We start from the raw sequence: 22678 nt of genomic DNA, 5'->3' as shown, positions 1-22678 counted from the left end.
GATAGACCATAAATAAAATATAAGATAGATCTAACATCCAGATGTAGTTTTGTGTTACAATGTCTAGGAATTTTTTTTTAAAGTAAATGTTATTATGCATTTTAATCTGATTTATGAATTACAAATTTAATTACCATGAATTTATTATAATATAATTGTTACAGAAAACTTAGAAATTCAAATTAAATATCAAAGACTAATGACACTTCTTTCATGATAGAAATCCTTTATTTTAGAAGTACATATCATTCAATTTGAAATTCCATACATTTACATTCTATTACATTTTGTTATAACGATCAAACATTACATTTAAGTAGGGACCAAAAATAATAGTGGTTTCTAAAATTTGTATCAAACAAGTGATGGATAAAAAAGGTAACATGATCCGGTAATACATATGTAATTGTTTAAATGAAAGATTGATAACTACATCTCAAAGAAATTAAAAAAATAATTAATAATTAGAAAATATTCATTTTTAAGTGTCTTGGTTACGAATAATCATTATAAATAAAATAAAAAATGTTTTGGTTACCGATAGCTATTCTCGGTAATAAAAATTGCTCAATCGATAATGAAAACTAATTTCCCTAGATTTTGATCACGTGGTTTTATTAGGTTTTATTCATTGTTTTTATTTACAAGTCTTGACTCGTTAAATAAAGTTCTAATTTAATTATTATAAAAAATTGCAATTATAATACCATATGATTGTCATAGAATTTTCATAATAGTTGCAAATAAAACACTAAATTTTAATTTCATTTTCTTGATATAAGAATTTTTTATATTCGAATAGTTAATGATTGAAAATGACACACGAGATATGTTCATCATTTACTTGACCTGTTTAGACGAAGTTGCGCGAATGTGCATGGAATAATTGATCTATTATCAAAGTAACTATAAGTATTATTATATTATAATTAAATATCGTCTTCATTTATGAAAATATAAATGGATTTGGACGATGACATGTTCGAGCTTAGCGATGAGGAGTTGCCGATTCCAACTCCAAAGTGCAATCCTATAGAGGAACATTTAATGAAAACATTGTCGAATGTGCAAACTCGAATCGAAAAAACAACGAATGACATTAAAGAAGTTCAGGATATGACGAAACGTACTTCAGAATCTTTGTACAATCAAGCTCTGTATGGAAAAGACATATCTTCGGACTCCGATAGTGACGTGAGTTATTTGAAAAAAAATAATAACAATAACATAATAAAAGATAAAATGAAAAACCTACATTATTCATATATGACGAAATAGTTTCATTTGTTAATTAAACAAAATTTCTTCAAAGATACTTTATAAGAGTGGAGAAGAATATTTTAATCTAATTTTTTTAATACCAACTAGTTAGTATGAAAGGAGTTTATAAACAAAAATTAATTAAATAGAGTTTTATATGTTATAATAAGGAATTATGAGAAAGGAAATGTGATATATTTATAATAATTACATTCAACAAGTGTTAAAGTATATTAAATTCAATATATACAATTTGTAGTTGTATGCAATAAATGGACAACCAGTAGTGAAGAAGAAAAAATGCAAAGTCAAGAAGTTCCATTATGAGATTTTGGTAATAAAAAGCAATTGGAAATATATTTTTAATGACAAATGGGTTATTGGAATAGAACTAATGAACAGTTCGAATAAGTAAGTACATTATTTTAACAACTACAAATAAAATATAATATAAAAAAGCTTTGATTTTCCAAGGATTATCTATAGATTTTAATTGAATTAAGAAAATAATAATAGTAATGTTTTGATGTGAGTGTTGATATTTTTATTTCCACCTTGGACAATCAAATAAGATATTTATTTTATCATTGCTATTTCCTTAACTAATTTAATTAAATATAATTTCATTCATTATAAGATAAGATTAATTTTCTATGTAATCAATTGTTTTTTAAATTTCTTTATTTTGTAAAATAATTATTGTCGTTTCGTGTTTGCAATTTATAAAATTATAAGAAATTGAAATTTATCGTATTATTTTTATCTCGATCTGATTTTACAAATAATCCGATTTTATTTGCAGTAAATTTTTCAACAATAAAAAATTTATATTTGCATTAGATTTAAGTACTACATAATGTGCTGTACTTTTTAATTAAGTCTTTATAAAAAGACCATTTCATTACAGAGATGTAACCCTATTAACTCAAATACCACTTCTAAAATATAAGTAAATATTGGAAAACTTTGAACTTATAGATCTCTAGATATTCTTGCATTTGGAAGTTGTATAATTTAACATACATCTTACTAATGCAATTATATATTACATTTCCTCAAGACAGTATTATTATCATTGGTACAATGATAATAATTACTATTGCAACAACGTTTATATCAATATACGTGTATGTATATTTATATACACAGATATATACATATAGGATCAGGGAAAATGTATACATGTTTTTCAAAATATACTAACACGAAGCAATTAACTCGATTTACTTTAATTAAGTTATATCTGGAATAAAACTCCACTGCACTCATATCAAATTGTATTCTATAAAAATTAATTCAGTTGAAACAAAAAAAGGGACGTTACTTCTACGTAGTCTATTGGGAATGCAAAGTATTCTATTTCGAACTAATAGGCTATTCTTATTCGATGTTAAAGCAGAAAAAATTTGACAAAGTGAGCATCACTCTTACCATAAACCCTTGTATATTAAAAAGTTCATTGTTGCATATGGTACTTAAGCAACGAGGTACTCTCATAGGTATAATACATTTAAAATCTTTTTTGCGTTGATTTATAACAGTTTACAAACATCTTGTTGCCTTAGGCCCTAACAATTGAATATACCGTAACGCTTCGTTTATCAAAAGTTTAAATGCAGCAGCAGTGCTTTGCAAGTGTATCGCTAGTTGGAGCAATTCTCGGTATGTTTCTGTTTTCTCATCTTAATCTTCAACAGATATTTGCTATCAAATATTTTCGTTGTAATCGACACCATTTTAATAGGTGTCGTTTAATATTTAAAGACAAAAAGATAAAAATAAGAGAAAAACAATTTCAGCGTTGATACGCTTGTTAGTAATGTACGAAATACTAGCATTACTTTTTACAGATTAACTTTGTATCCTCGTCTCTCCCAAGTGCTATGTACTCATCGGGAGAATAATCGAAAAGCACAAAATCGTACCTAAAATAAAATACCAAGAATATATTATTATTGTTATTAATATTTCATTATAACTATATACAGTTGGACTATATTTTATGTATAATTACATCTTATCAATTCTTAACGTTAAAATTTCTCTTGGAATTAACTAGTTATCATAGCGTTAATGGGTGTCTCTTATTACTTACCCAAACATATCGTAGAGATCTTTGATCTGTGATTTCGATAATTGAGCGAAATAATTCTTAATAACGTCTTTCGTTTGGACACCCCTGGTAGGATTCTTCCATTCAGGTTTAATGATGTGACCCACGTGAGCTTGTTTTATGAGATAATCTTGATCTTCCTTTAATCAATATATTTTTCCAATTAAAATATAGAATTGATTAATCGCATCGTTTACATAGAATTTTTTGAAAGATATATTTACATGGAGCGTTTCAAATTTTGCAATTACGTCGAATCGTACTTGACACGGCGTACAAAAGGTCACAATTGGAGTCCAGTGCATGTCAAGTTCGTTCCCAATTCTCCATTGACATAATAACCACCGTACAAATTCTTCAAAAAGTGGATATCTTGGACCGTGTCGTCCATTTGTCTTTCGGTCCTAATTATAATCGATAATGATTCGTTAAATTCGACAAGACCAATCAAATTGATGAAACATAGAAAGAAAATTAAAATAACATACATAACTTTAAAGATAATTTGTCCTTACCCTAGATCTATAGTTCCAAACAATATGGGATCCAAGATTACTGTGAAACGTATGCGGTAAGCTATGCTCCAATTTATCTCTGTAGGCGCTGAGCAACCTCTCGAACGGATGTCTTACTATCAAGAAACTAATGCTGTCGTTTAGGAACTTGTTCAACTCATCGGCCGTGTGTCTGGGATATTTCTGCCTCGCCAGTGAAACAGGTACAGCTTTCGAGGCCTTTAAGAACTGTGGGCTGTATCTGAAAACAATTTATAAAGTTTGATGTTGATTAAGCTATTTATTTAAACTTAGCCTGGCAGATGTTGGATCAGTTTTGCTATGAGCGTCGAATGTTTTATTTTATAAGGATGATAATGCAAAGAGCTGACTAAGACAGATCTTTATCTCTCTGAGATATTTAAACTGCTGCTAAGACTCTTATGGAAAATTTAAAGATGTAAAAATACAGAGAATGCTTGTAATATACAGAAATATATAAAATATTCAAAGCATTGTACTCGTAATAAATATTACATAATAAATATGAATATATAATATTTAACAATGAATTACATTTAATAAACAATAACGGGTAAAACAAAACTCTATTTAGATTCTATTCTTTTAATTATGCTCAAAAAAATATAAATTTGCATAAAAACTCGCAGTCTAACAATATTAAAATTCATTAAAAAAATTTGAAAGAACGATGATACATGTAAACGTATCTTAAAAAATGATACGTGTCAAAATTGTCTCAACCTTTGTTACATGAAGGTGAAAGAACATTTAGCAAATTGAATGCTTCTTACCCCGCAAGTAGATTGAAATTGTACATCCAAGAAGTAGAGGCCGCTTTGAAGACGTTGCACCATATTAAATGATATTCTCTATTTACAAGAAATTCCCAGGCATTAGGCCTGTGAAGAGAATCGTTTCCAGGCCCGTCTAATCCCTCTTCGGCGCATTTCTCCTCCAGAAACTTCCTCCTTGTATACAATCGCTTCTCAGTTTCGGCGATCGCTGCTTCCTCCATTAGCCTTTCCTCCGGTGTCAGGTTCGCATCCTCCTGTTGACATTAATATTCATGTTGTATTCCATTAATTATATAGAACATTTTTAAGATGCTTTAAAGATGTGTTTAATTAGGACTACATAAACATTCTCACATCTCATTAGAAGTGGTAAAATAAGTAGACGTTATAAGTCGCTTTTACTCCTAATGAATCAGATGCACAAATTATATTCGTAGATTTTACGATGAGTTAAGATACTAAGAGGCGAAACGGATGTAGTAATACTTAGGGTCGTATGCACCACTCTACTTCTACAAGAAAGGGTTGAATTAAGGTTAAGATATGTTTTATATTGATCCAAGTTGAGGAACTCTTATCCTTTTAAATTTCAATCGTTTGTAATCAATTAGTTGATGATACCTGCTATTATCATGGCTATTATCATATACCTATAGAAATCGAGAATCCAGGTACTCTAAAAATTCAGATACATAAAAAATTCAAGTATTCGAGAATTCGAGTACTTGGAAAATGTTGACACTTGGGACCTGAAACCTGAGATATTTAATAATTTGGATAACTGAAAGCACTGACATTAAAAGGATTCAGGTACCAGAATACTATTGTGTTCTAGTGTTCAAGAATCCGGGTATTTTTACGATCATGTACTCGAAAGGTGAAATGATCGAATAATTTTAATATTCAGAAATTCAAGTATATACAAATTTCCTGAACTATGTTTTAGGAGATCTATAATTTGAAATCGGATATTTGTGATATTTAATTTATAATATTTCCTTGTATTAATATTGGCCAAACTATAAAATTTCTGTGTCATACGAATTATTTACATTAGCAGCGTCGTGAAATTGAATACGCATTATGAAACTGAAATTAAGAGACTTTGTGAACATGATTCACGCTGCAAATTGTGCAAGTTTTAGACATTGAACACTGGCCAAGATTGCTACAGAAGGGTAATCGGTATCCGTTTTATCGATATAATTGCCAACACTTAATACGAACACGTATAAAATCAATCGGTATCGGTTTTCACGTTCTACGCGTAAACAACTGCGGTAATAATATTATATATTATATATTATAATATATATAATACATTTGCGTTACTTCGCTGCTTATTTCGAGCAGTATATCATTCATCTCAACATAAAATGCGAGGGATTATTTACATAGTTTCTCACTGAAATTAATGTATGAACCTCTATGACTGTAAAAAAATTAATCGTAGAAAAGTAGACTAATTTCATTCAAACTTGTTCTATGAAAATTAATAATAGTTTCATGCAGAATTTATGAGAAAAATATAATATTTTTATGTTTTACAAATTACTACTTATATAAATCGTTACTAATCGTTAAATTACTATTTAATATACAATAAATTAAAAAAGATTGCCCATCTGTTTTAAATACTTTGAGCGACTGCAATACAGATCTGTTACTGATTGTCAGCAATCCCACGACTTATGAAGGAATAATTATGAATAAATAAACCAGCGAAAGAAGAACTAGAATAAATGAAATCTCAATATTCTAAGATTTGTTTGCATATTTATAGACAAGCTCTCTAGCAACTTGACAGTGTCTTTTTAAAATTAATACAGACGTATCAAATGTTTACAAAGAGGCCTCAAGTTCGATGCTATTATCAGTAGACTATGGATTGTTATGACTATTTATGAGATATTTGAAGATATAAAAATGCAGAGAGTGCGCATAAATATGCATAAATATATAAAACATTCAAAACAGTACCTTCTATGATATTTTATAGATAAAGCATTTTTCTATTTAAATACCATTTCGTAAATTATATTTGCGAAAATACGAATTTGCATATTATAATATGATATATCCGCAATCTAGTTATATATCAATATTATGAAACAGAAAATTTTCTCTAAATATTTCTTCGCGTAATTGGTGCCAAAGAATTCAATCGAAAACTTTCATCATTATCTTGACCTTTCGATTAAATTTCTGCTACGTAGAATCTCCCAATAATCTTAGGTAAGGAATTTTCAGGAAGTAAATATCCTAAGACAATTATGCGAGCAATTTTGCTTCAGCGTTCGACTGCAATGCGTCAAATAGGCGTACAATGCGTAATCATATCGAGCCGCCAACGCAGCGACGAGCGTTCCGATTAATTGCAGAAATTAGGAAATTGGATTAACCTTGCACACAGAAGGCCGGCGCACGCGGCGTGTGCACGTCTGTCCGTAAAAGAAAACGACTTCGAGAAGCGGGGAGGTTTGAATTCTAAACCCGAATGGCTCAATCGACTGAAAGCCTACGAACGTTGTTCGTGATTCGAATCGTTTAGTCCTTGAATTTGCATGATAATTGCCTCGTTTCACAATCCATTGACTTTCTAGTTCCTAGACTAATTTCTGTATTAGGTATTTGTTTGTGATCTCTGTCCGATCGTTCCATCGAATATAACGTAGATTTGTTAGGTTAGGTTAGGTTATAGGTTTGAGATTTAAAATTACATAAACATTACGGCTTATAATTATTTGAATAACCCGAATATTAATTTCTGTATTAATCTTTTACGATCTGTGTTCGATCGGTTCGTTGAACCTAGATTGGGGTTAGGTTAGGTTAGGTTAGGTTGGGTTAGATTGGGTTAGATTTCATGAGGATTGAAAATTACATATGTAGTCACTATTGCTCATAATTATTCCAGCGAATTCTAAAGTCGTTGGACAATTGCTCGAATAATTTCAATTTAAGACACTTAATGTATTAAAGGTACATTCTTCAAATAATTATAAGTAGTACATGCCCTCGTTTATAAGTAATAGGTTATTAAGAACTTAATTTAGAGATGTCTCCGAAAAAGTATGCATTTAAAAGAAAATCTTCCAGAAATATTGATTATTGTTTAGAATACTTGAATTTTATTTTTGTCCATGATCTTATACTGTTGCATATTCTCGGGAAATTTAACAGCGTCGTTCTAGAGTTGAGAAAAGATTGCTAAAAGAAACGCTGTTTACATCGAGGTTGACCTCTTACACTTTTTGAATCTTTTTAGTAAAGTGATCGTTATAACACGACTAAGTTACAAACTGCGAGGAAACTTCTTGCAATTTTGTGCAAACGATGTTCCGTGAGATTTTATAAGGGGTTACGTTCGCAATTTCACGCGATTTGCTGTAACGCTACTTAATTGGAGGACCTTGAAATTGGTCATCAATTAATCGATACTTTATCGTGTTTCTGTAACTTAACGCGCACTCAACGTGAACTTCAGAATGCCGCAACGGATGCATAGAAATGAGCTTATAATAGAAAACAGTTTTCTCTCACGCGAAGTCAGATGCTAATCAGTTCTTGCGACGATTAAATAAAACTAGATGGAAAAAGGGTATAAGAAGAATATTGAGTTTACGGGTGTAGTGCGAGAGTTTAATTCTAAGATTTCTTGGAATCTGCGAGAATGTCTTAGAAACCCTAGAAACGCTTATAGTCGCTTGTAGAACGTTTATGATGAGTCAGAAGATGAACTAAAAGATAATTCAGATCTTTAGATAAAGAATTTCGCGAATTTGCTTTGTTAGTCATTTACATGTGACTGGGTTAAATCTTTAAAATTAAACATCAATTAGTAGATATTAAATAGAAGTTATTAACGATATTTGATTTACTTATTTATGGCCAATAAATAATTATTAACAACAATCATCGATAAAATCAATATTAAATTAGATATTTGATAGATAAGAAATTAAGTTACTGGAAAGTACTGATTCTAACCATATTTTAATTTTTTCTTTTTAATTTTTACAATAAAAATTCTAATCTCTTGCTTTTGGGTCGCTAGACTTTTATTCGATGTACACTTAATTGAATATAGCTATTAAAACTTTTAAAATTCAATTGTGTCTAGTACAAAATGATTATATTTTGTCCTTAGACTATTCAATTTTCCATTAAATCAATACTTAAGTTAATGCAATTGTATCACGTAATAAAATACTAGAAAAATGGATCTCTAAAAGAAAATTCTATTTTCCAAAAACTAAATAAAAATAATCAAACTCGAGCTATTATTTAATTGTAAAAACTAAATATTCCTATGTTTAATAATCTAATCTCAATTACAATTCATCTGTTGAAATAAAATCCATAGAAATCGCCAAGATCTTTACAATTTTTGATAGTACTCCTCCATCTTTCTTAGATGTTAAAATCTTAAGAAATTCCTCCATGAATCAAACATGTCAGCTTTTTAACATTTCTTATGATCAATCTGAGCTACTGTACTCGAACAACTGGTAAGATTCCTCTCTGAACAAACGATAATTTCGTCGATAAAATGATAGATTTCTGATGGTCTCGGGGGTGGAACTCGATGGTCGTGGTCAGGCGGAAACGCCGAATATAGAAATAGTGGCTTCCGTTTATTGATTTCGGAGTGGAAGTCGAACGGCTGCCCCTGACGCTGACGCCGACGCCGACGCCGACGCCGACGCCGACGCCGACGCCGACGCCGATGCCGACGTGGCGAATATGGGCCACACGGGTGCTGCAGCGTGCGCTGCACTTCCTCAACTTTGTATCTGTCCACGTGTACGTGCACCCGTGTGTGTCTCTGTAGATCCGAGGACCAGATAAGTTTCGAAAATCATCATTAGACTATGGATTTTTACGCATTAATGGGAAATTTGAAATTGCACGCAATACACGTAATATGCAGAAACGTATAAAATATCAAAATTCCTATACGCCTTACAGTATTTAGTAAATTAAGTAATTTCCTACCCAGATTTAATTTTTTAAGATTATTCTCATAAAACTGTGAACTAGTGTGAACTAGTATCCGCAGTCTAATCGACATAGTATGTGGAGTTGCGAAAAAGTAAAAAAGAAAGTGGAAGAAATGCAGATCTGATTAATTATAGTGTAATATTTCTTCTTAAATGGTACAATTATTTACTAAAATTAGATATTTGATAGATAACAAATTAAATTATTGGAAACTACTTCTTGTCCTTTTAATTTTTTCTTTTGTTAATCTTTATTTGTTATAAATTTATTATAAACGTCCAAAATTATAATCTTTTGTTTTTGTAGAACGATTCTGAATCCTAGCTAATCATCAAAAATCTAAAAATAAATCTACCATACAAAGGACCTGCATAATATTATCCATTAAGGTCCTTTTCTTTGCTTAACCTCATGGACCAAATTGAATATGACTGCAGAAGTATCGTCACTTCGTTTGCATCGTTGCTTTATGATAGACTTCTAATAGACCCATACACCAGTTTATTAAAAACAAAGACATTAAGTGTGTAGAAATCTTTAGGTAAATTTATCGTTTAATTGTCGGTTTTGCTTTTGCACCAGTCATAAATGCATAATTATACGATGCCGATCAATCACGGTACGTTTACTTGTTTGATAAAAGAAAATCGTTCATAGTGGCCAATCTTTAATTATTTTAAACAGTGTACTGTGTGTTGCCAAAAGTCTAATAACGCAGACTTTTGGAACATTCAAAGACAGTTTCAGCAAAAGTGAAGTTTCTGAAACGATTTAGAGTTAAGTTAGGAATAAGTAGGAGATATAAAGAGATTTGTAAAATATCTTCAACTCTTGAAATTGTAATTTTAACTCCTTTTGCATTTATAGACAATTAGGTCTATAAGAATAGGCAAAAAAAGACCTTAATGGAAAAGGTTTTTATAGGAAAGATTTAACCATTTAAATATAAGCAAGAAAGCCTTTTACTTTGAAAATGATTATTCACGTTCTAAGATGTTCTCGTTTGATGATAGTGTTATTTTTATAATTCAATATAGGGATCCTCAGTTTCAGATGGTTTGCATCAACAAAGTTAGATCAGGAAATTATAATCTGAATATAACTTGTGATTCATCGTATAACCGTAAATATGTACCAAGATTTGGAACATGTTTTATGGTCTAATCTGCTTAATCTCTAGGAAAAATATGTTAAATCAGTTAGGGAAATATAAATAGGAATCACGATATTCAGTATGTTTTTAAAGGATCCAACGATTAAAGATTAAAAATCATGATTACTGATAAATTTCTCAAGATTAATAATCTTAAAATAAGTATACCTTTTAAGTTAGAAGCCAGGTGTGTCTGTGCATTGTTAGATGTATCTACTGTATATTTAAGCCAAGTACCTAACACGTATTTAAGCGAGTCTTTAAGCTACAAGTCTATAGTACAACCTTATTACATTGATCAGAAAATTATACTATTGTAATACAGCATGTTATATCATGTGAAAATATTGTTTTTATAATTTCGAAACTTCGCATTTTATGTCAATATTAAAAACTTAAAAAAAAATACATTTTTAATCTAATGATTATATCGATAAAGAATCCCAAGTTAGCAATATTATCGATTAATTAATTCTTTTTGCTTCAACAAAGCAAGTGATTTTTAGATGAGTCCAATTTATCTATGTATCGATAGATTTGAGTAATGAAGCTTCCAGTCATAAAACACTTCTGGAATTGAAGTCATAAAACACTTCTGGTATAGAAAAGAAAATCACTTTTACTTTTTTAAATAAGGTAAATATAATTCTTTTATGGGTCATAAATAATTCTTTCGGCTGTAAATATTTGAACATCAATAGTAGTCGGTTTTACTATTAAAGAAATTGCTCCTTTATTTAATCTGTAACTATCCAACGAAATATACACATTTTACAATTACCGATTTTTCCAATAACTATTTTTTTAACTTTTGCAATAAGAAGTTGTTTTATTTATCTATTAATATTTACCAATTGCGATTCTTATTTGTTTATATTACTTCTTTTATATTATGGAGATCACTGATGTTGAAAAAATATGACATGTACTTCTTTTTTTAAATTGTGGATACTATTAATATTAAAACAATTATCAGTAATTTTTCTTATATTATGGCAACCATTATTATTGAAAAAAATTCTCCTCAACATCTCTTTTTTAATCGTAGAAATCATTATTATTTACAAAAATTCTAATTGGTATCTTTTTAATTATAAAAATCAATGATTTTACAACAATGTCCTTTTTATCATCTTTTTCTTGAATTATGTAAGTAACATTTTATTTAAAAAAATTCTGTTCTGCTCAATTATGGGAACATCACAGCTAAATATCACAGTGACTTCATTCAATAATGGTTTCCGTGTACAACGTAATTTAAAGATCGATGCAAGATGATTTACGGAAGCGGTAAATAATTTTTTGTTCCCTCGACATGAGTTTCATAATAAATTGTCTGAAACGATGCTTATCTAGTTTGCCGCACTTGTAACGAGGGACACACCGCGCTGGGAGAATAATTCGCTATTCCAATGACATTAAGAGTGATTGCAACACGCCACTTGCTAGCTCACGAGTATCTCACAGTGAACATCTTTTAACTTCTCCTTCAAAAAGAAATCTACATAGTGACATCAATTCTTCAGTGTGGAATTACCTATGACGTGCAACCGATCGAAGAGAGTAAATAAAATTGCAAAAGAAAAAATTTCTGAAACTTCTGTCTTAATTAAAAAATAAAAAAGAAAAGACAATATGGAAGTAGTTAATAGTGTACAATTTTAATCGAAGAACGCAGAAGAATTTTTAAACAGTTTCTACAGCTATGCTCACAGTTGAAAAATCAAAGAGAAAGAAAATATCAAGGTGTTCGTCATTAGTGGAAAATTACATAGGGTACATACTGTTATTAAGAAACATAAAGAAGCTATAATTGTAATTGGAAGATTAAAGAAAAGATCAAAGTATAGATTTCAGTGTTTCCTATAGCGTACAATCTCAATGAAGGAAACTATGTATAAACAGAATGCCTTGAAAATACCTAGAACTACGTTTATAATTAAGATAACACAGAGAATATATTAAACTTCATCACAACATCGCAATCTCAACCAAAAACATAAAAGCGAGAAGATTTAAAAATTATTAATGAAGAAAACAGAGAAAGTGTCTAGATTTCACTTAGAAATAACTGACGAAATTCTTAGAAATAGTCAAAGTATTCATATGTAAATTAGAAATCTAGATACTTTAGGATATTTAATATCTTACACATATTCAAAATGAATTTACTTTTTTTTGTGATTTAGAGAAATCTAAATATTTCTAGATCCCTAAATATCTCCATTAAAGATAATATATAAATTTTAAAAAAGTATTTACAATTTACACAAAATCTCAAGAAACGAAAACTTTATTGTAATTTGCGGTTGAGATCATCGTAAGATGTTGGATTTTAAAAGATCAATCCTGGACCAAGGAACTTCTTCCCAGTTTGCTTCGTCTATTTTCAGCTAATATATTTTTCTTGTTCATCACTGGTCAAACACGGAAAGTATTAAGGTGGACCGGTTCTAGTGGACCACCATATGTGCACGGGTAACGTACACATTATATAAGACCCTTCCGTAGCTCTTCTATCCAGTTGTATAACTTCCTTCGGTTACGTTTTCTCACTAGAACTCAATTCCCGTGCTTGTATGCGGATCGTCGCACTTTTGCGCACAAGATCAATGGAACCGGACAAATACTTTACGTCGCGTCGTCCGGTAAAAACTATCTTTATCTACGTTTCTCATGAACGCATGTAAAGATAGTTCCTTTCGTCGTTAAAGTTAAAAAGCCATGTTTGCCTTTGTTATCATACGATGCACAGGATGTACCGGAAATTTTTCAGATATTCCTCGAGAGATAGATTTAAGCCATGTATAGGATGTCACGTGACTTGGAAATCACATTTGTATATACTAGTGTTCCTACATTTTTAAGCTTCTGTTTTATTTCATTACGTTGTTATCGTATCTTACTAATATTTTGTTATGTCGATAGAAATTGCTTTATCCATGAAGATTATTAGCTTATCAAATTTAAATTAAATTAGGAAATTGTAATTACGCACAATATGAACAAATTAAAGAACAAAAACAATGAGTATCCAAGATCAAGTATTAGATATATAGCACAGTGATTCGAATTTTAAGATTAAAATTGTAAAAGGCATTTAATTATTAAATTGATCAAGTATACGGTGGAATAAATACTCAATTATTAAAATAAAAATTTTAATACACATTGAAATTAAAATGGTAGAAAATCTATATTCAAATTGTAAAAAATATTTAATCAATCAAATTGAGCAGAATAATTAAAATCACTCCAATTAAAATTTTAACGCAGATTAAGATTCAAATGGTAAAAGGTTTCTGTTCAAATCATAAAAAATATCACATTAAAAAGCTATTAAATTATGAAGTTGATTAGATATAATTAAATAAAACGTAATTTGTAATTAATTTTAATACAAATAATTAAAATTAAAATGATAAAACGTCTCTATCTTCAACTTATAAAAACTGTAAAATTCTATACCAAAGTAAAGACTACAAAAGGTATCATCTAAAATCAACTGCTATGTAGCACCAGTAAGAAGTGATGACAAATGAAACCATCGATTTTTATTTCCCATCGGCGGATATTCTCCAACAGTTAGAAAAACGTCAAATAAAACGACAATCATCTGTATCGGCGGTAGATCGATTTATGTCGGTAGAGTAATTGTCGAGATTGAGGGGTAACTGTAACCATCCTTTGCATGCTTAAAGGGGTGGTATCGGACGACTGTAGGCAGAACTGCATTTGTGTGCCGCATTGCGCTCCTGGAAGTCTGCCAATCTACTACGTTGACTTTGCTTTACGTAAGGAGACCGCTTTTCGATGTAACCTCTCCACCGTGGGGTAAAAAACAAAGGCAACGATCTTTTCTTGGAACATGTCGCACTTAGGTCACCCTACATTTGCGCAGTACCGCAAGAAAAGGATTCTTCCTTCTAACCGTGAGAAGAAGTCACGATGCATGACATCGTCACAATGGATACGATAAGACAATACTTTTTTTCTTACACACTGTGAACCTAAATTCCTGGTACAGGTGAAGTCAGGAAGATTCTGTGGTTCAAAATAAGACACCAAATATAACTTATACACCCGTGAGCCTAAATTCGTGGTACAAATGAAGTCAGGACGATTCTGTGAATCAAAATAAGATATCAAATAAAGTTTATACATCGTGAGCCTAACTTTGTGGTACAAATGAAAAGGATTTACTTGAGATTGAAATCAAGAGAAAAATTAAGAGTAACAAAATTACATTGGAGGTTTCATTTTTTAGAAAGTCAAGCTTAAAAAGTTCTCAATTATATACGTGATATTTCTGTTCACAAGTATCAGGATACCTATTGATTGTTGTTTTTGCACAGATCATGGTGGGCCCAGGCTTGTGGTTATACAAAATAAGACTGCAGACTACGTACTTGTACAAAATAGAAACCTTATGTATATGACAATAAGCTGATGAAATTATATGCAAGAATTTCTAGAATTTTAAAATAGTAAATTAACGATTGTAATAATATGAGGACCCCTATGCAATGTTTCGATCAAAATTCATTGAAAAAATTGAAGATAAATTGAACAGCCCGAAGTTTAAACATTAAAATTGTCCGATTTTATGATGACAAAGAAGATGTATATATGTATGTACTTCATTATATACAATTGGTGAAATTTTTTATTACAATATTGAACATATAATATTGAATGAATTAGAAGGGCGAAAATAGATGTGGTAAGGCGAGAGAGTAAACAAAGCATTGGCCTTTCTCTTCCCACCGCATCATGCCAATAGAATAACGGATTATATAACTATAAAACGCTTAAGGATATATCTTAGTAACGTGAGAAATGTGGATAAATACACCTAGTCTCCTTACGAAATCATTTGTTTTTTTTTGATATAGATAAAAAAGTGTGCATTAGCAAAAATTAAAACGGCCTAATGTACATGACTGAAGGGATATGAGTGTAACGGGCACACTACATTGGCTCGTGTATAGTCATTAGTCAGACGTAATCGCACGTTGAATAGATTATAAAGACTTCGCTGTTTGAGGAAGCCAAAGTGTCACCTACGCAAGAGAGGAATTTTATACATCTTTTTATGTATATAGACATTATTGAAGTAAATATGTCTTATTAAAATGTACAACAAATTATTATAATAACTATTAGTAAAGTAAAAGATCAACATGAAAACGACCAAATTTGTTAACCAATCAATGACGAAGTACTAGACGATATTTCGTCAAAGACAAATAAATCCGAATTACTTTTAAATAATAATGCACATCTAATCTTATAAAGTATTGTAAATGTAATTTTTCAATAACACCATCTGTCTTATCTAACTTTTAAGGTTATTTCAAATAACTCAAATGAAAGAACTGTTCCTTTAAAAAAGGGGAAGGAACTAGAACAATCTTTCAGTGTTTCGAACAAAGGGATAGTTTTCGGCCGCGTTTCTAACGAGAACGAGTCTTCTATAGCTCTTCTAAAGTAATTGTTCCTTAGAAAGTGATCCGCCTAATTTTCCGGTGTGGTCCAAATGCCGAACGAGCGCGCGCGCGTGCACAGAAAGTCTTCCGCTAAGAACAAAAGAAATCCTTGGCCAGTGTCAAATAAAAGATCGTCACTCACCTCCAACAAAAGCTTTTGCTGCACACTGTTGCCGGCATCCTGGTTCGATAGAGCAAACACCAGCAACATCAAGATACCAGCAGCCAGCAACGTTCGCCTAATCGTCGCGAACACATATCGTCGTAGTGTCATCTTCTCACGATGTACGATCTTTCTTCGATACTCATAACGAACTGAAAAACAAAACCGAATAGATTTCTATTGTATTCTCATTAATCAATACGATCAATAAAAAAGATAAACAATACCTTGACGGGGAATAAATAATGATTAGACTGTGAATTTTTATGTGTTTATAGGAAATTTGAAACTACAAAATTGCACACAATGCACATAATACGAAAACATATATAAAATATCCAAAGTATAGTGTTTCCTATAATACTCGGTAGATAAAACAATTTTCTATCAAAGTTCTACTCTTTCAATAATATTCTCAAAAGGTATAAATTTACATAAAAATGTACTATTATGGGGTTAATAGATTTTTCTAGAAAAAATTGAATTAATCTCATATACGATGTTTTATAGAAATTGAACATGTTGTGTGTATTAGAATTATCAGTATTTGCCCCGTTATTATAGTTAGGCTTACTTATGGCTAAGTATTACAGGTGAATATTGAGGTTAGATAACAATGGCAGATGGTTTGTCATTCATTCAGTATCACTCGTGGTTTATGAGAGATTGTAACAAAAATTGAAGATTCTTTTTGTGCTTATTTTATAAAAGATCTATGTTTCAAAAACCTATGTCACGTACCCTGATAACAAACTTAATTGCATCCTTTTTTCTCTAAAATGTTTTAAATAAACTTCCTAAAATAACGGAATTGGTCCTATATTTGTTAATGACGCTATAAATACTTAGCCATTAGAAATTTGAATTATTCCATTACAAACATGAATTATGCGTAATATAATGGAAAAAATACAAATAAGTAATGTTTCGTAAAGAGTTTATTGGGATACAATATATGTATGTACATCATATAATCACCAGTCATCAATAGTCACGTGTTTGTTTCGTAAGGATGCATGTTACGAACCTGTTAGAAACCTTAAAGTGTAACAATAGTATAAAATTACATTTTATTTGAAGTTAGATGAAAATATTTTTGCCATGAACAGAATGCTATATGGTTTATGTTGTTTATTAATTGAAAACTAATTAACAGTATCTATACTAATCATAGTACAAGAAGCAATTTACATGTGTGTTATCAATTTGCACTTTTTAACTCGATAACAATACTCTAATCATACATAAATAACATTATCGTAATATCGATACTATAATTCCTTGTATATTAACGATATACATACAATATTGATTCTTTCATGCAATCATCAAACGAGTACCTATTGCATTTAGTATACACTGTTCGATATGAAACGATATTTCATAGATTAATATCGATCGGACATTACTTTAAAAAAAAATTGGTCATTACTATATAATATTATTAGAAAAGATATATATATATATATATATATGTTTGCTCATTCAGCCAAGTTCCAAGGCCATTGCAGAATAATACGTGCAATACTTATAAAGTGGAACGTCAGATTCAAGGATCGATGGCGCTCTATCGAAAAGTTTGCATGGAAACGCGAAATGCACACGCGCGCATAATCCAACGTTTCTTTTTATCAATTTAATTTTACATCTTTTTTTATAAATTTATCTGTCAAATAAGTGTCAGACACACCTTCGGTAAAATCAATACAGTAATTCTTGTCATTAAGGACTTTTTTTATTTGCTAGTTATCATTCATATGTTATTAATTATATATCTAATCACTAAACAAGTACCACATCCGAGAAAAAAGCGACAAGCAATTACAAATTACAAAAAAAAAAACAAAATCATGTCCTTTGCATATTTTTTTATTTGTTCAAAATTTGGATAAATAGTTTTAGTCCAATTTTGAACTTTAGTAACTAGATTATTCTATTATAGTAAAGTTATACATGATAACTTGCAAATATTTTCCAAATTATAATACCCAGAAATCAGAATTATGTATATAAATGTACGACTACTTTACTAAAATCATTTTTCATTTATGCAAACTTTTCCACTTTTTACTTAAACCAATTTTTAAAATAAACAGTAATATGGCAATTCTAAAATTATTTTTCAAATTCTGTTCCACAGAATAACTAACAAATGATCAGATAATATCAAATGTCAAAATGGATAAAAGTCGCGATCAACGAACTTTTTAAGTAGCAATACAGTCGGTGCATACGTTTCCTAGGTCAATGGGTCACAGGACATCCCTTCTTTTTCGCGACCTAACTCATTCCTTTACGCAAATAATCATATATTTTGCCTCCTTTCGATACATTTTTATATTTATTTGCTCTAATACGTACTTGGCATGGACATATATGCCCCGATATCAAGATTCAACGATGCATCTATCGTACCCCCTGCAAGAAATCCAACCTTCACCTCTTCGATTCTTCCACTGAATTCGATCCTCTGTGTATACTTGGTCGAAATGCACATTGACCGCGAGTCGAAATGCAATTAATATACTTTTCGAGTTGTAAACTGATGTCAAACACGTGACAAAACTGACTGATTGAACGAAAACTATAGACACCACATGATCACGGCGGCATCCTGCAGATTACTGAAGACTGAAGAGAAATACACTGTTCCGTATACTTCCATGCATGCGTTGTCTGCTACTAACCGAGCCGTACTCGCTTGCTGATTGGCCGACGTTTTCGCGGGTCGATTTACTCCATGATCACCTCTGCGTATGCGCACCACATTGAAACTGTGTCTTCGTTACCCTTTGCGACACTATACAGACTCCCTTTAATTATCTATCTATCCTCCTTCGAATATTGCTTTCATTATCGAGCAATATTAAATATCAAATAGCTATGCAAACGTTTCCGCTTAACCCTCTATGTATCGAAGCTACTTTAAAGTAGCACTTTCACTAGAATACTGCTATCAACCAAATATGCTCAGAACCCTGATTGAATTTATAAGTAACACTTCTATGAAGTTCTTTCAAGTGTCATAAAATAATGTCAACGCCTAGACAGGCGTGTTATTTGAATAGGTTTAATGTATCTGTAATGAAGATAGTAGTAGAAAATAAATATAAGAGTTAGGATGAGGACTTAACAATAATGAAATGAAAAATTGTAATCCTTTTTTCATTATTCTATTTGTTACATTATAATAGCATATACACAGTTCATATTACAGAATGATATGAGTTAAGAAATAATAAATACTAAAAAAAGGAAATTTTACTATCTCGATTACATATTCCGTGTCAGTTTGTACACTCCATATTTCTAATTTCGTATAAATATCGATAAAACAGTATTATAATGTTATTTACATTACTTGATAACTAGCCATTGTCCACTACTTAGTGGAAGTGAGCATTACAGTGGAACTCCATTTATCTAAATTCTTTGGGGACAAGTGTGAAATGATTAATATAAGAAGTGACATGAATAGAATATGAAAATTTCCAATAAATGGAATTTTACTGTATATTACCCCTCTAATTTGACTTCTTGAGATATTCAACTTCTTTTCAGGAAAATAAGAAATCCCCAGGTTTACATGTCTCTCGCAGAGGACGATGATCTTTGTGGCATGTCGATGATTTGGAACTTGGAGAACGAAACATTTGGATATCCAATCAATGAGATTCAGCCATCTAGCAAAGTCGTTGCTACCGTCGTTCTCGATTTACCAAAATTCGATAAAAAGCACTTCTGTGAGGTGTATGGTACAATCGCCTACGAAGTCGAAGAAACAGAATATCAAGTTCCAGTACCTATTATCCGTCTTACAATCGAAGACATTGTCGACGATAGTTACCAAGTCAAATTTCTAACTGCTGGAAATCATGTTAGCCCAATAGGAACGAATGATATTGTGCCAATGATTTTAGCATTAAGAAGTACATCGGTGGAAAAAAATATAAATGCACAAATAAAAGGAGTTCCTGAAAGAAATAAAGAATTTCTGAAGTTCTTGAAAGAAAAGTCTTTTCAAGAAATCTATACAAATACTTATATTGTACAGACAACTGGATGCCTGATGCACTGTTTGATTGAAATATTGCCTAACATCAAAACACAGGAAGAATTAAGAATTTCTGCAAGGTGAAAATAATGTTTTTTTGAGAATTTTATATTTCAAAAATAATTAAAATAAGATTTAATAAATGATTAAATAATTTTGTAATGTTCCTAGCAAAGCTACGTTTCATGATGTTCGACATATTACATATATCGATTAGTTTTAACGTACATTATGAAAATACTAAAATTATTTTGCGATAAGTTATTATTCTTGAAATATTTCATTGTGGAAATCAGACATTGAAAACAAACAATGACCATTTTTGGAGAATGATTTTGGAGATTTTTTATATAACCTTCCTTCGGTTAAAATACAATAAAAAACATAAAAATAATTTCAATAAAAATGTATAAATAAAATAAAAATCGATTGAATTTAATAAATTTCGTTTCAGATTGCTGAGAAAAGTTAATTTTCAACAAATCAATTTTTTCAGAATTTTTACTGGAAATTAATTATTAATGGTATTTTTCCTAATAATAATATATAAATTCTTTGATAATATGTCATTATTCATAATTAAATATAAACATATAAATTAATTCTAATATCTGTTTGTCGCTTAGTTTTCAATACAAACAGGTCTCCGCAGAAAAATTTTCGTGTGTATTTCTGTATCGTAAGCATTAACGTAATAATTAAATTAAGTATTGATATAATACATACTGTATTTCATGAAATGTGGCTTTGTTACAAATAGAAATATATCCAACTTTTTAAAATTTTTATTATTAATTTTTTATCTATTTTCATTTACCTCAAAGGTTATATGTACATGTATTTATAGATCTAGTTACCAAATGAATATAATATTACGGCTTGTAAAAGAATATTTTCCGGATATCGTGATTGAAGAAGATGTTAATCCCATTCGTGCTGCGATGGTCCTCATAGAGGAATTAAAATTATATCTCCAGGACGCGAGCACCGCCACGCGACAAATGGCGAGAATAAAAACTGACCTACTTATCCCGTGAACATGGTAAAACAGATTTTGTTCATTAACGGAAGAATAAATTTGACGTACATGTATATAACAGATATACTAAAAAATGAGATCCTTAACCTCAAATAAATGAGTAAACAAATATATACTGTGTTTAAAAAATATGATTGATCCATTAACATATGTAATTAATTCAAAAATTTTTACTATTGCACATTGCATTTTTATATAAAAGAATCGTGTAAAATACATGAGAACATGATATTTATACTTAAAGGACACGTATGGCAATTTAAAATATCACATATAATATTCATCGAATGTTTTTATATGAAATTGAACAGTACAAATCATAAGAAATGCTACAACAATCATCTATTGATATAACTGTAGTAGGTTGTTATGCCCACACCAGCATGAGCATATGACCACAAGCTGTAGTAATTAAAGTTATATTTTCAGGACGCGAGCACCGCCACGTAACAAATGGCGAGAATAGGAACTGACTTCCTATCTTTATCTCATGAACACGGTAAAACAGATTTTGTTCATTAACGGGAGAATAGATTGAATGTATATAGTATATGTACATACATGCACATAGTACATACTTACTCTCAACGTTAAAATTCATTTCGAACTTCTCTAATAGAAAAGGGGGTTTATAGCGAATGAAATTTTCTATCGTTCTCTTCTATTAAATTTTATATTTTATATTTTTTATATTTATGTATAATTTGTATATAAATCTTGTACGCGATTGTTCACTGTATAACATTCCAGTATGAAATCACTATTTATTTGTAAATTTAAATCGAATTGTATAATATCGAAGGATTTCGAATTATTATATCTCACTCCTAGCTCTTGCTCCTAGACAATAATATCAGGATAGTATGGCATAGGTAGTAGCATCGTAACTATCGAGATCCCGCCGAAAACCGGTTTACTCACTACTACTTTTACCTAACTGCAATTGCACAAGTGTAATGTTGATATAAAACTATGTTATATCGTGTACGAATAATTTTCATGAAAATCTCAACTGTATTATTTATTATAGATATATTAAGGTTTATATACTTGTTATCATTCATCCAACATATTTCATTTTTTACGTAAAT

The 22678-nt window shown here is 30.3% G+C and overlaps 2 protein-coding genes across 3 annotated transcripts; one reads left to right on the top strand and one right to left on the bottom strand.

Moving 5' to 3' along the window:
* Positions 1-638: 638 nt before the first annotated feature.
* On the top strand, positions 639-22632 carry LOC126924696 (uncharacterized). Of its 2 annotated transcripts, XM_050739467.1 has the most exons (5): positions 639-1194; positions 1520-1671; positions 20056-20628; positions 21396-21590; positions 22017-22632. In XM_050739467.1, exons 1-4 carry the CDS (start codon positions 961-963, stop codon positions 21583-21585), a joined length of 1149 nt encoding a protein of 382 aa, XP_050595424.1. In that variant the 5' UTR covers positions 639-960; the 3' UTR covers positions 21586-21590; positions 22017-22632. The 2 variants fall into 2 exon arrangements, with proteins under 2 accessions (XP_050595424.1, XP_050595423.1); XM_050739466.1 differs by lacking the exon at positions 22017-22632 and having other exon boundaries at positions 21396-21698.
* LOC126924690 (carbohydrate sulfotransferase 11) lies at positions 2474-19116 on the bottom strand. Its single transcript, XM_050739454.1, has 7 exons — positions 18856-19116; positions 16474-16646; positions 4683-4939; positions 3889-4129; positions 3598-3777; positions 3356-3513; positions 2474-3185 (listed from the first exon to the last, which is right to left on the bottom strand). The coding sequence occupies exons 1-7, from the start codon at positions 18989-18991 to the stop codon at positions 3098-3100; spliced, it is 1233 nt and encodes a 410-aa protein (XP_050595411.1). The 5' UTR covers positions 18992-19116; the 3' UTR covers positions 2474-3097.
* Positions 22633-22678: the final 46 nt, after the last annotated feature.

This window comes from Bombus affinis, chromosome 15 (assembly GCF_024516045.1).
Source record: "Bombus affinis isolate iyBomAffi1 chromosome 15, iyBomAffi1.2, whole genome shotgun sequence".
NCBI classification, from domain to species: Eukaryota; Metazoa; Arthropoda; class Insecta; order Hymenoptera; family Apidae; genus Bombus; species Bombus affinis.
The sequence above is the reverse complement of the archived record's forward strand: the minus strand, read 5'-3'. Positions and strand labels throughout refer to the sequence as shown.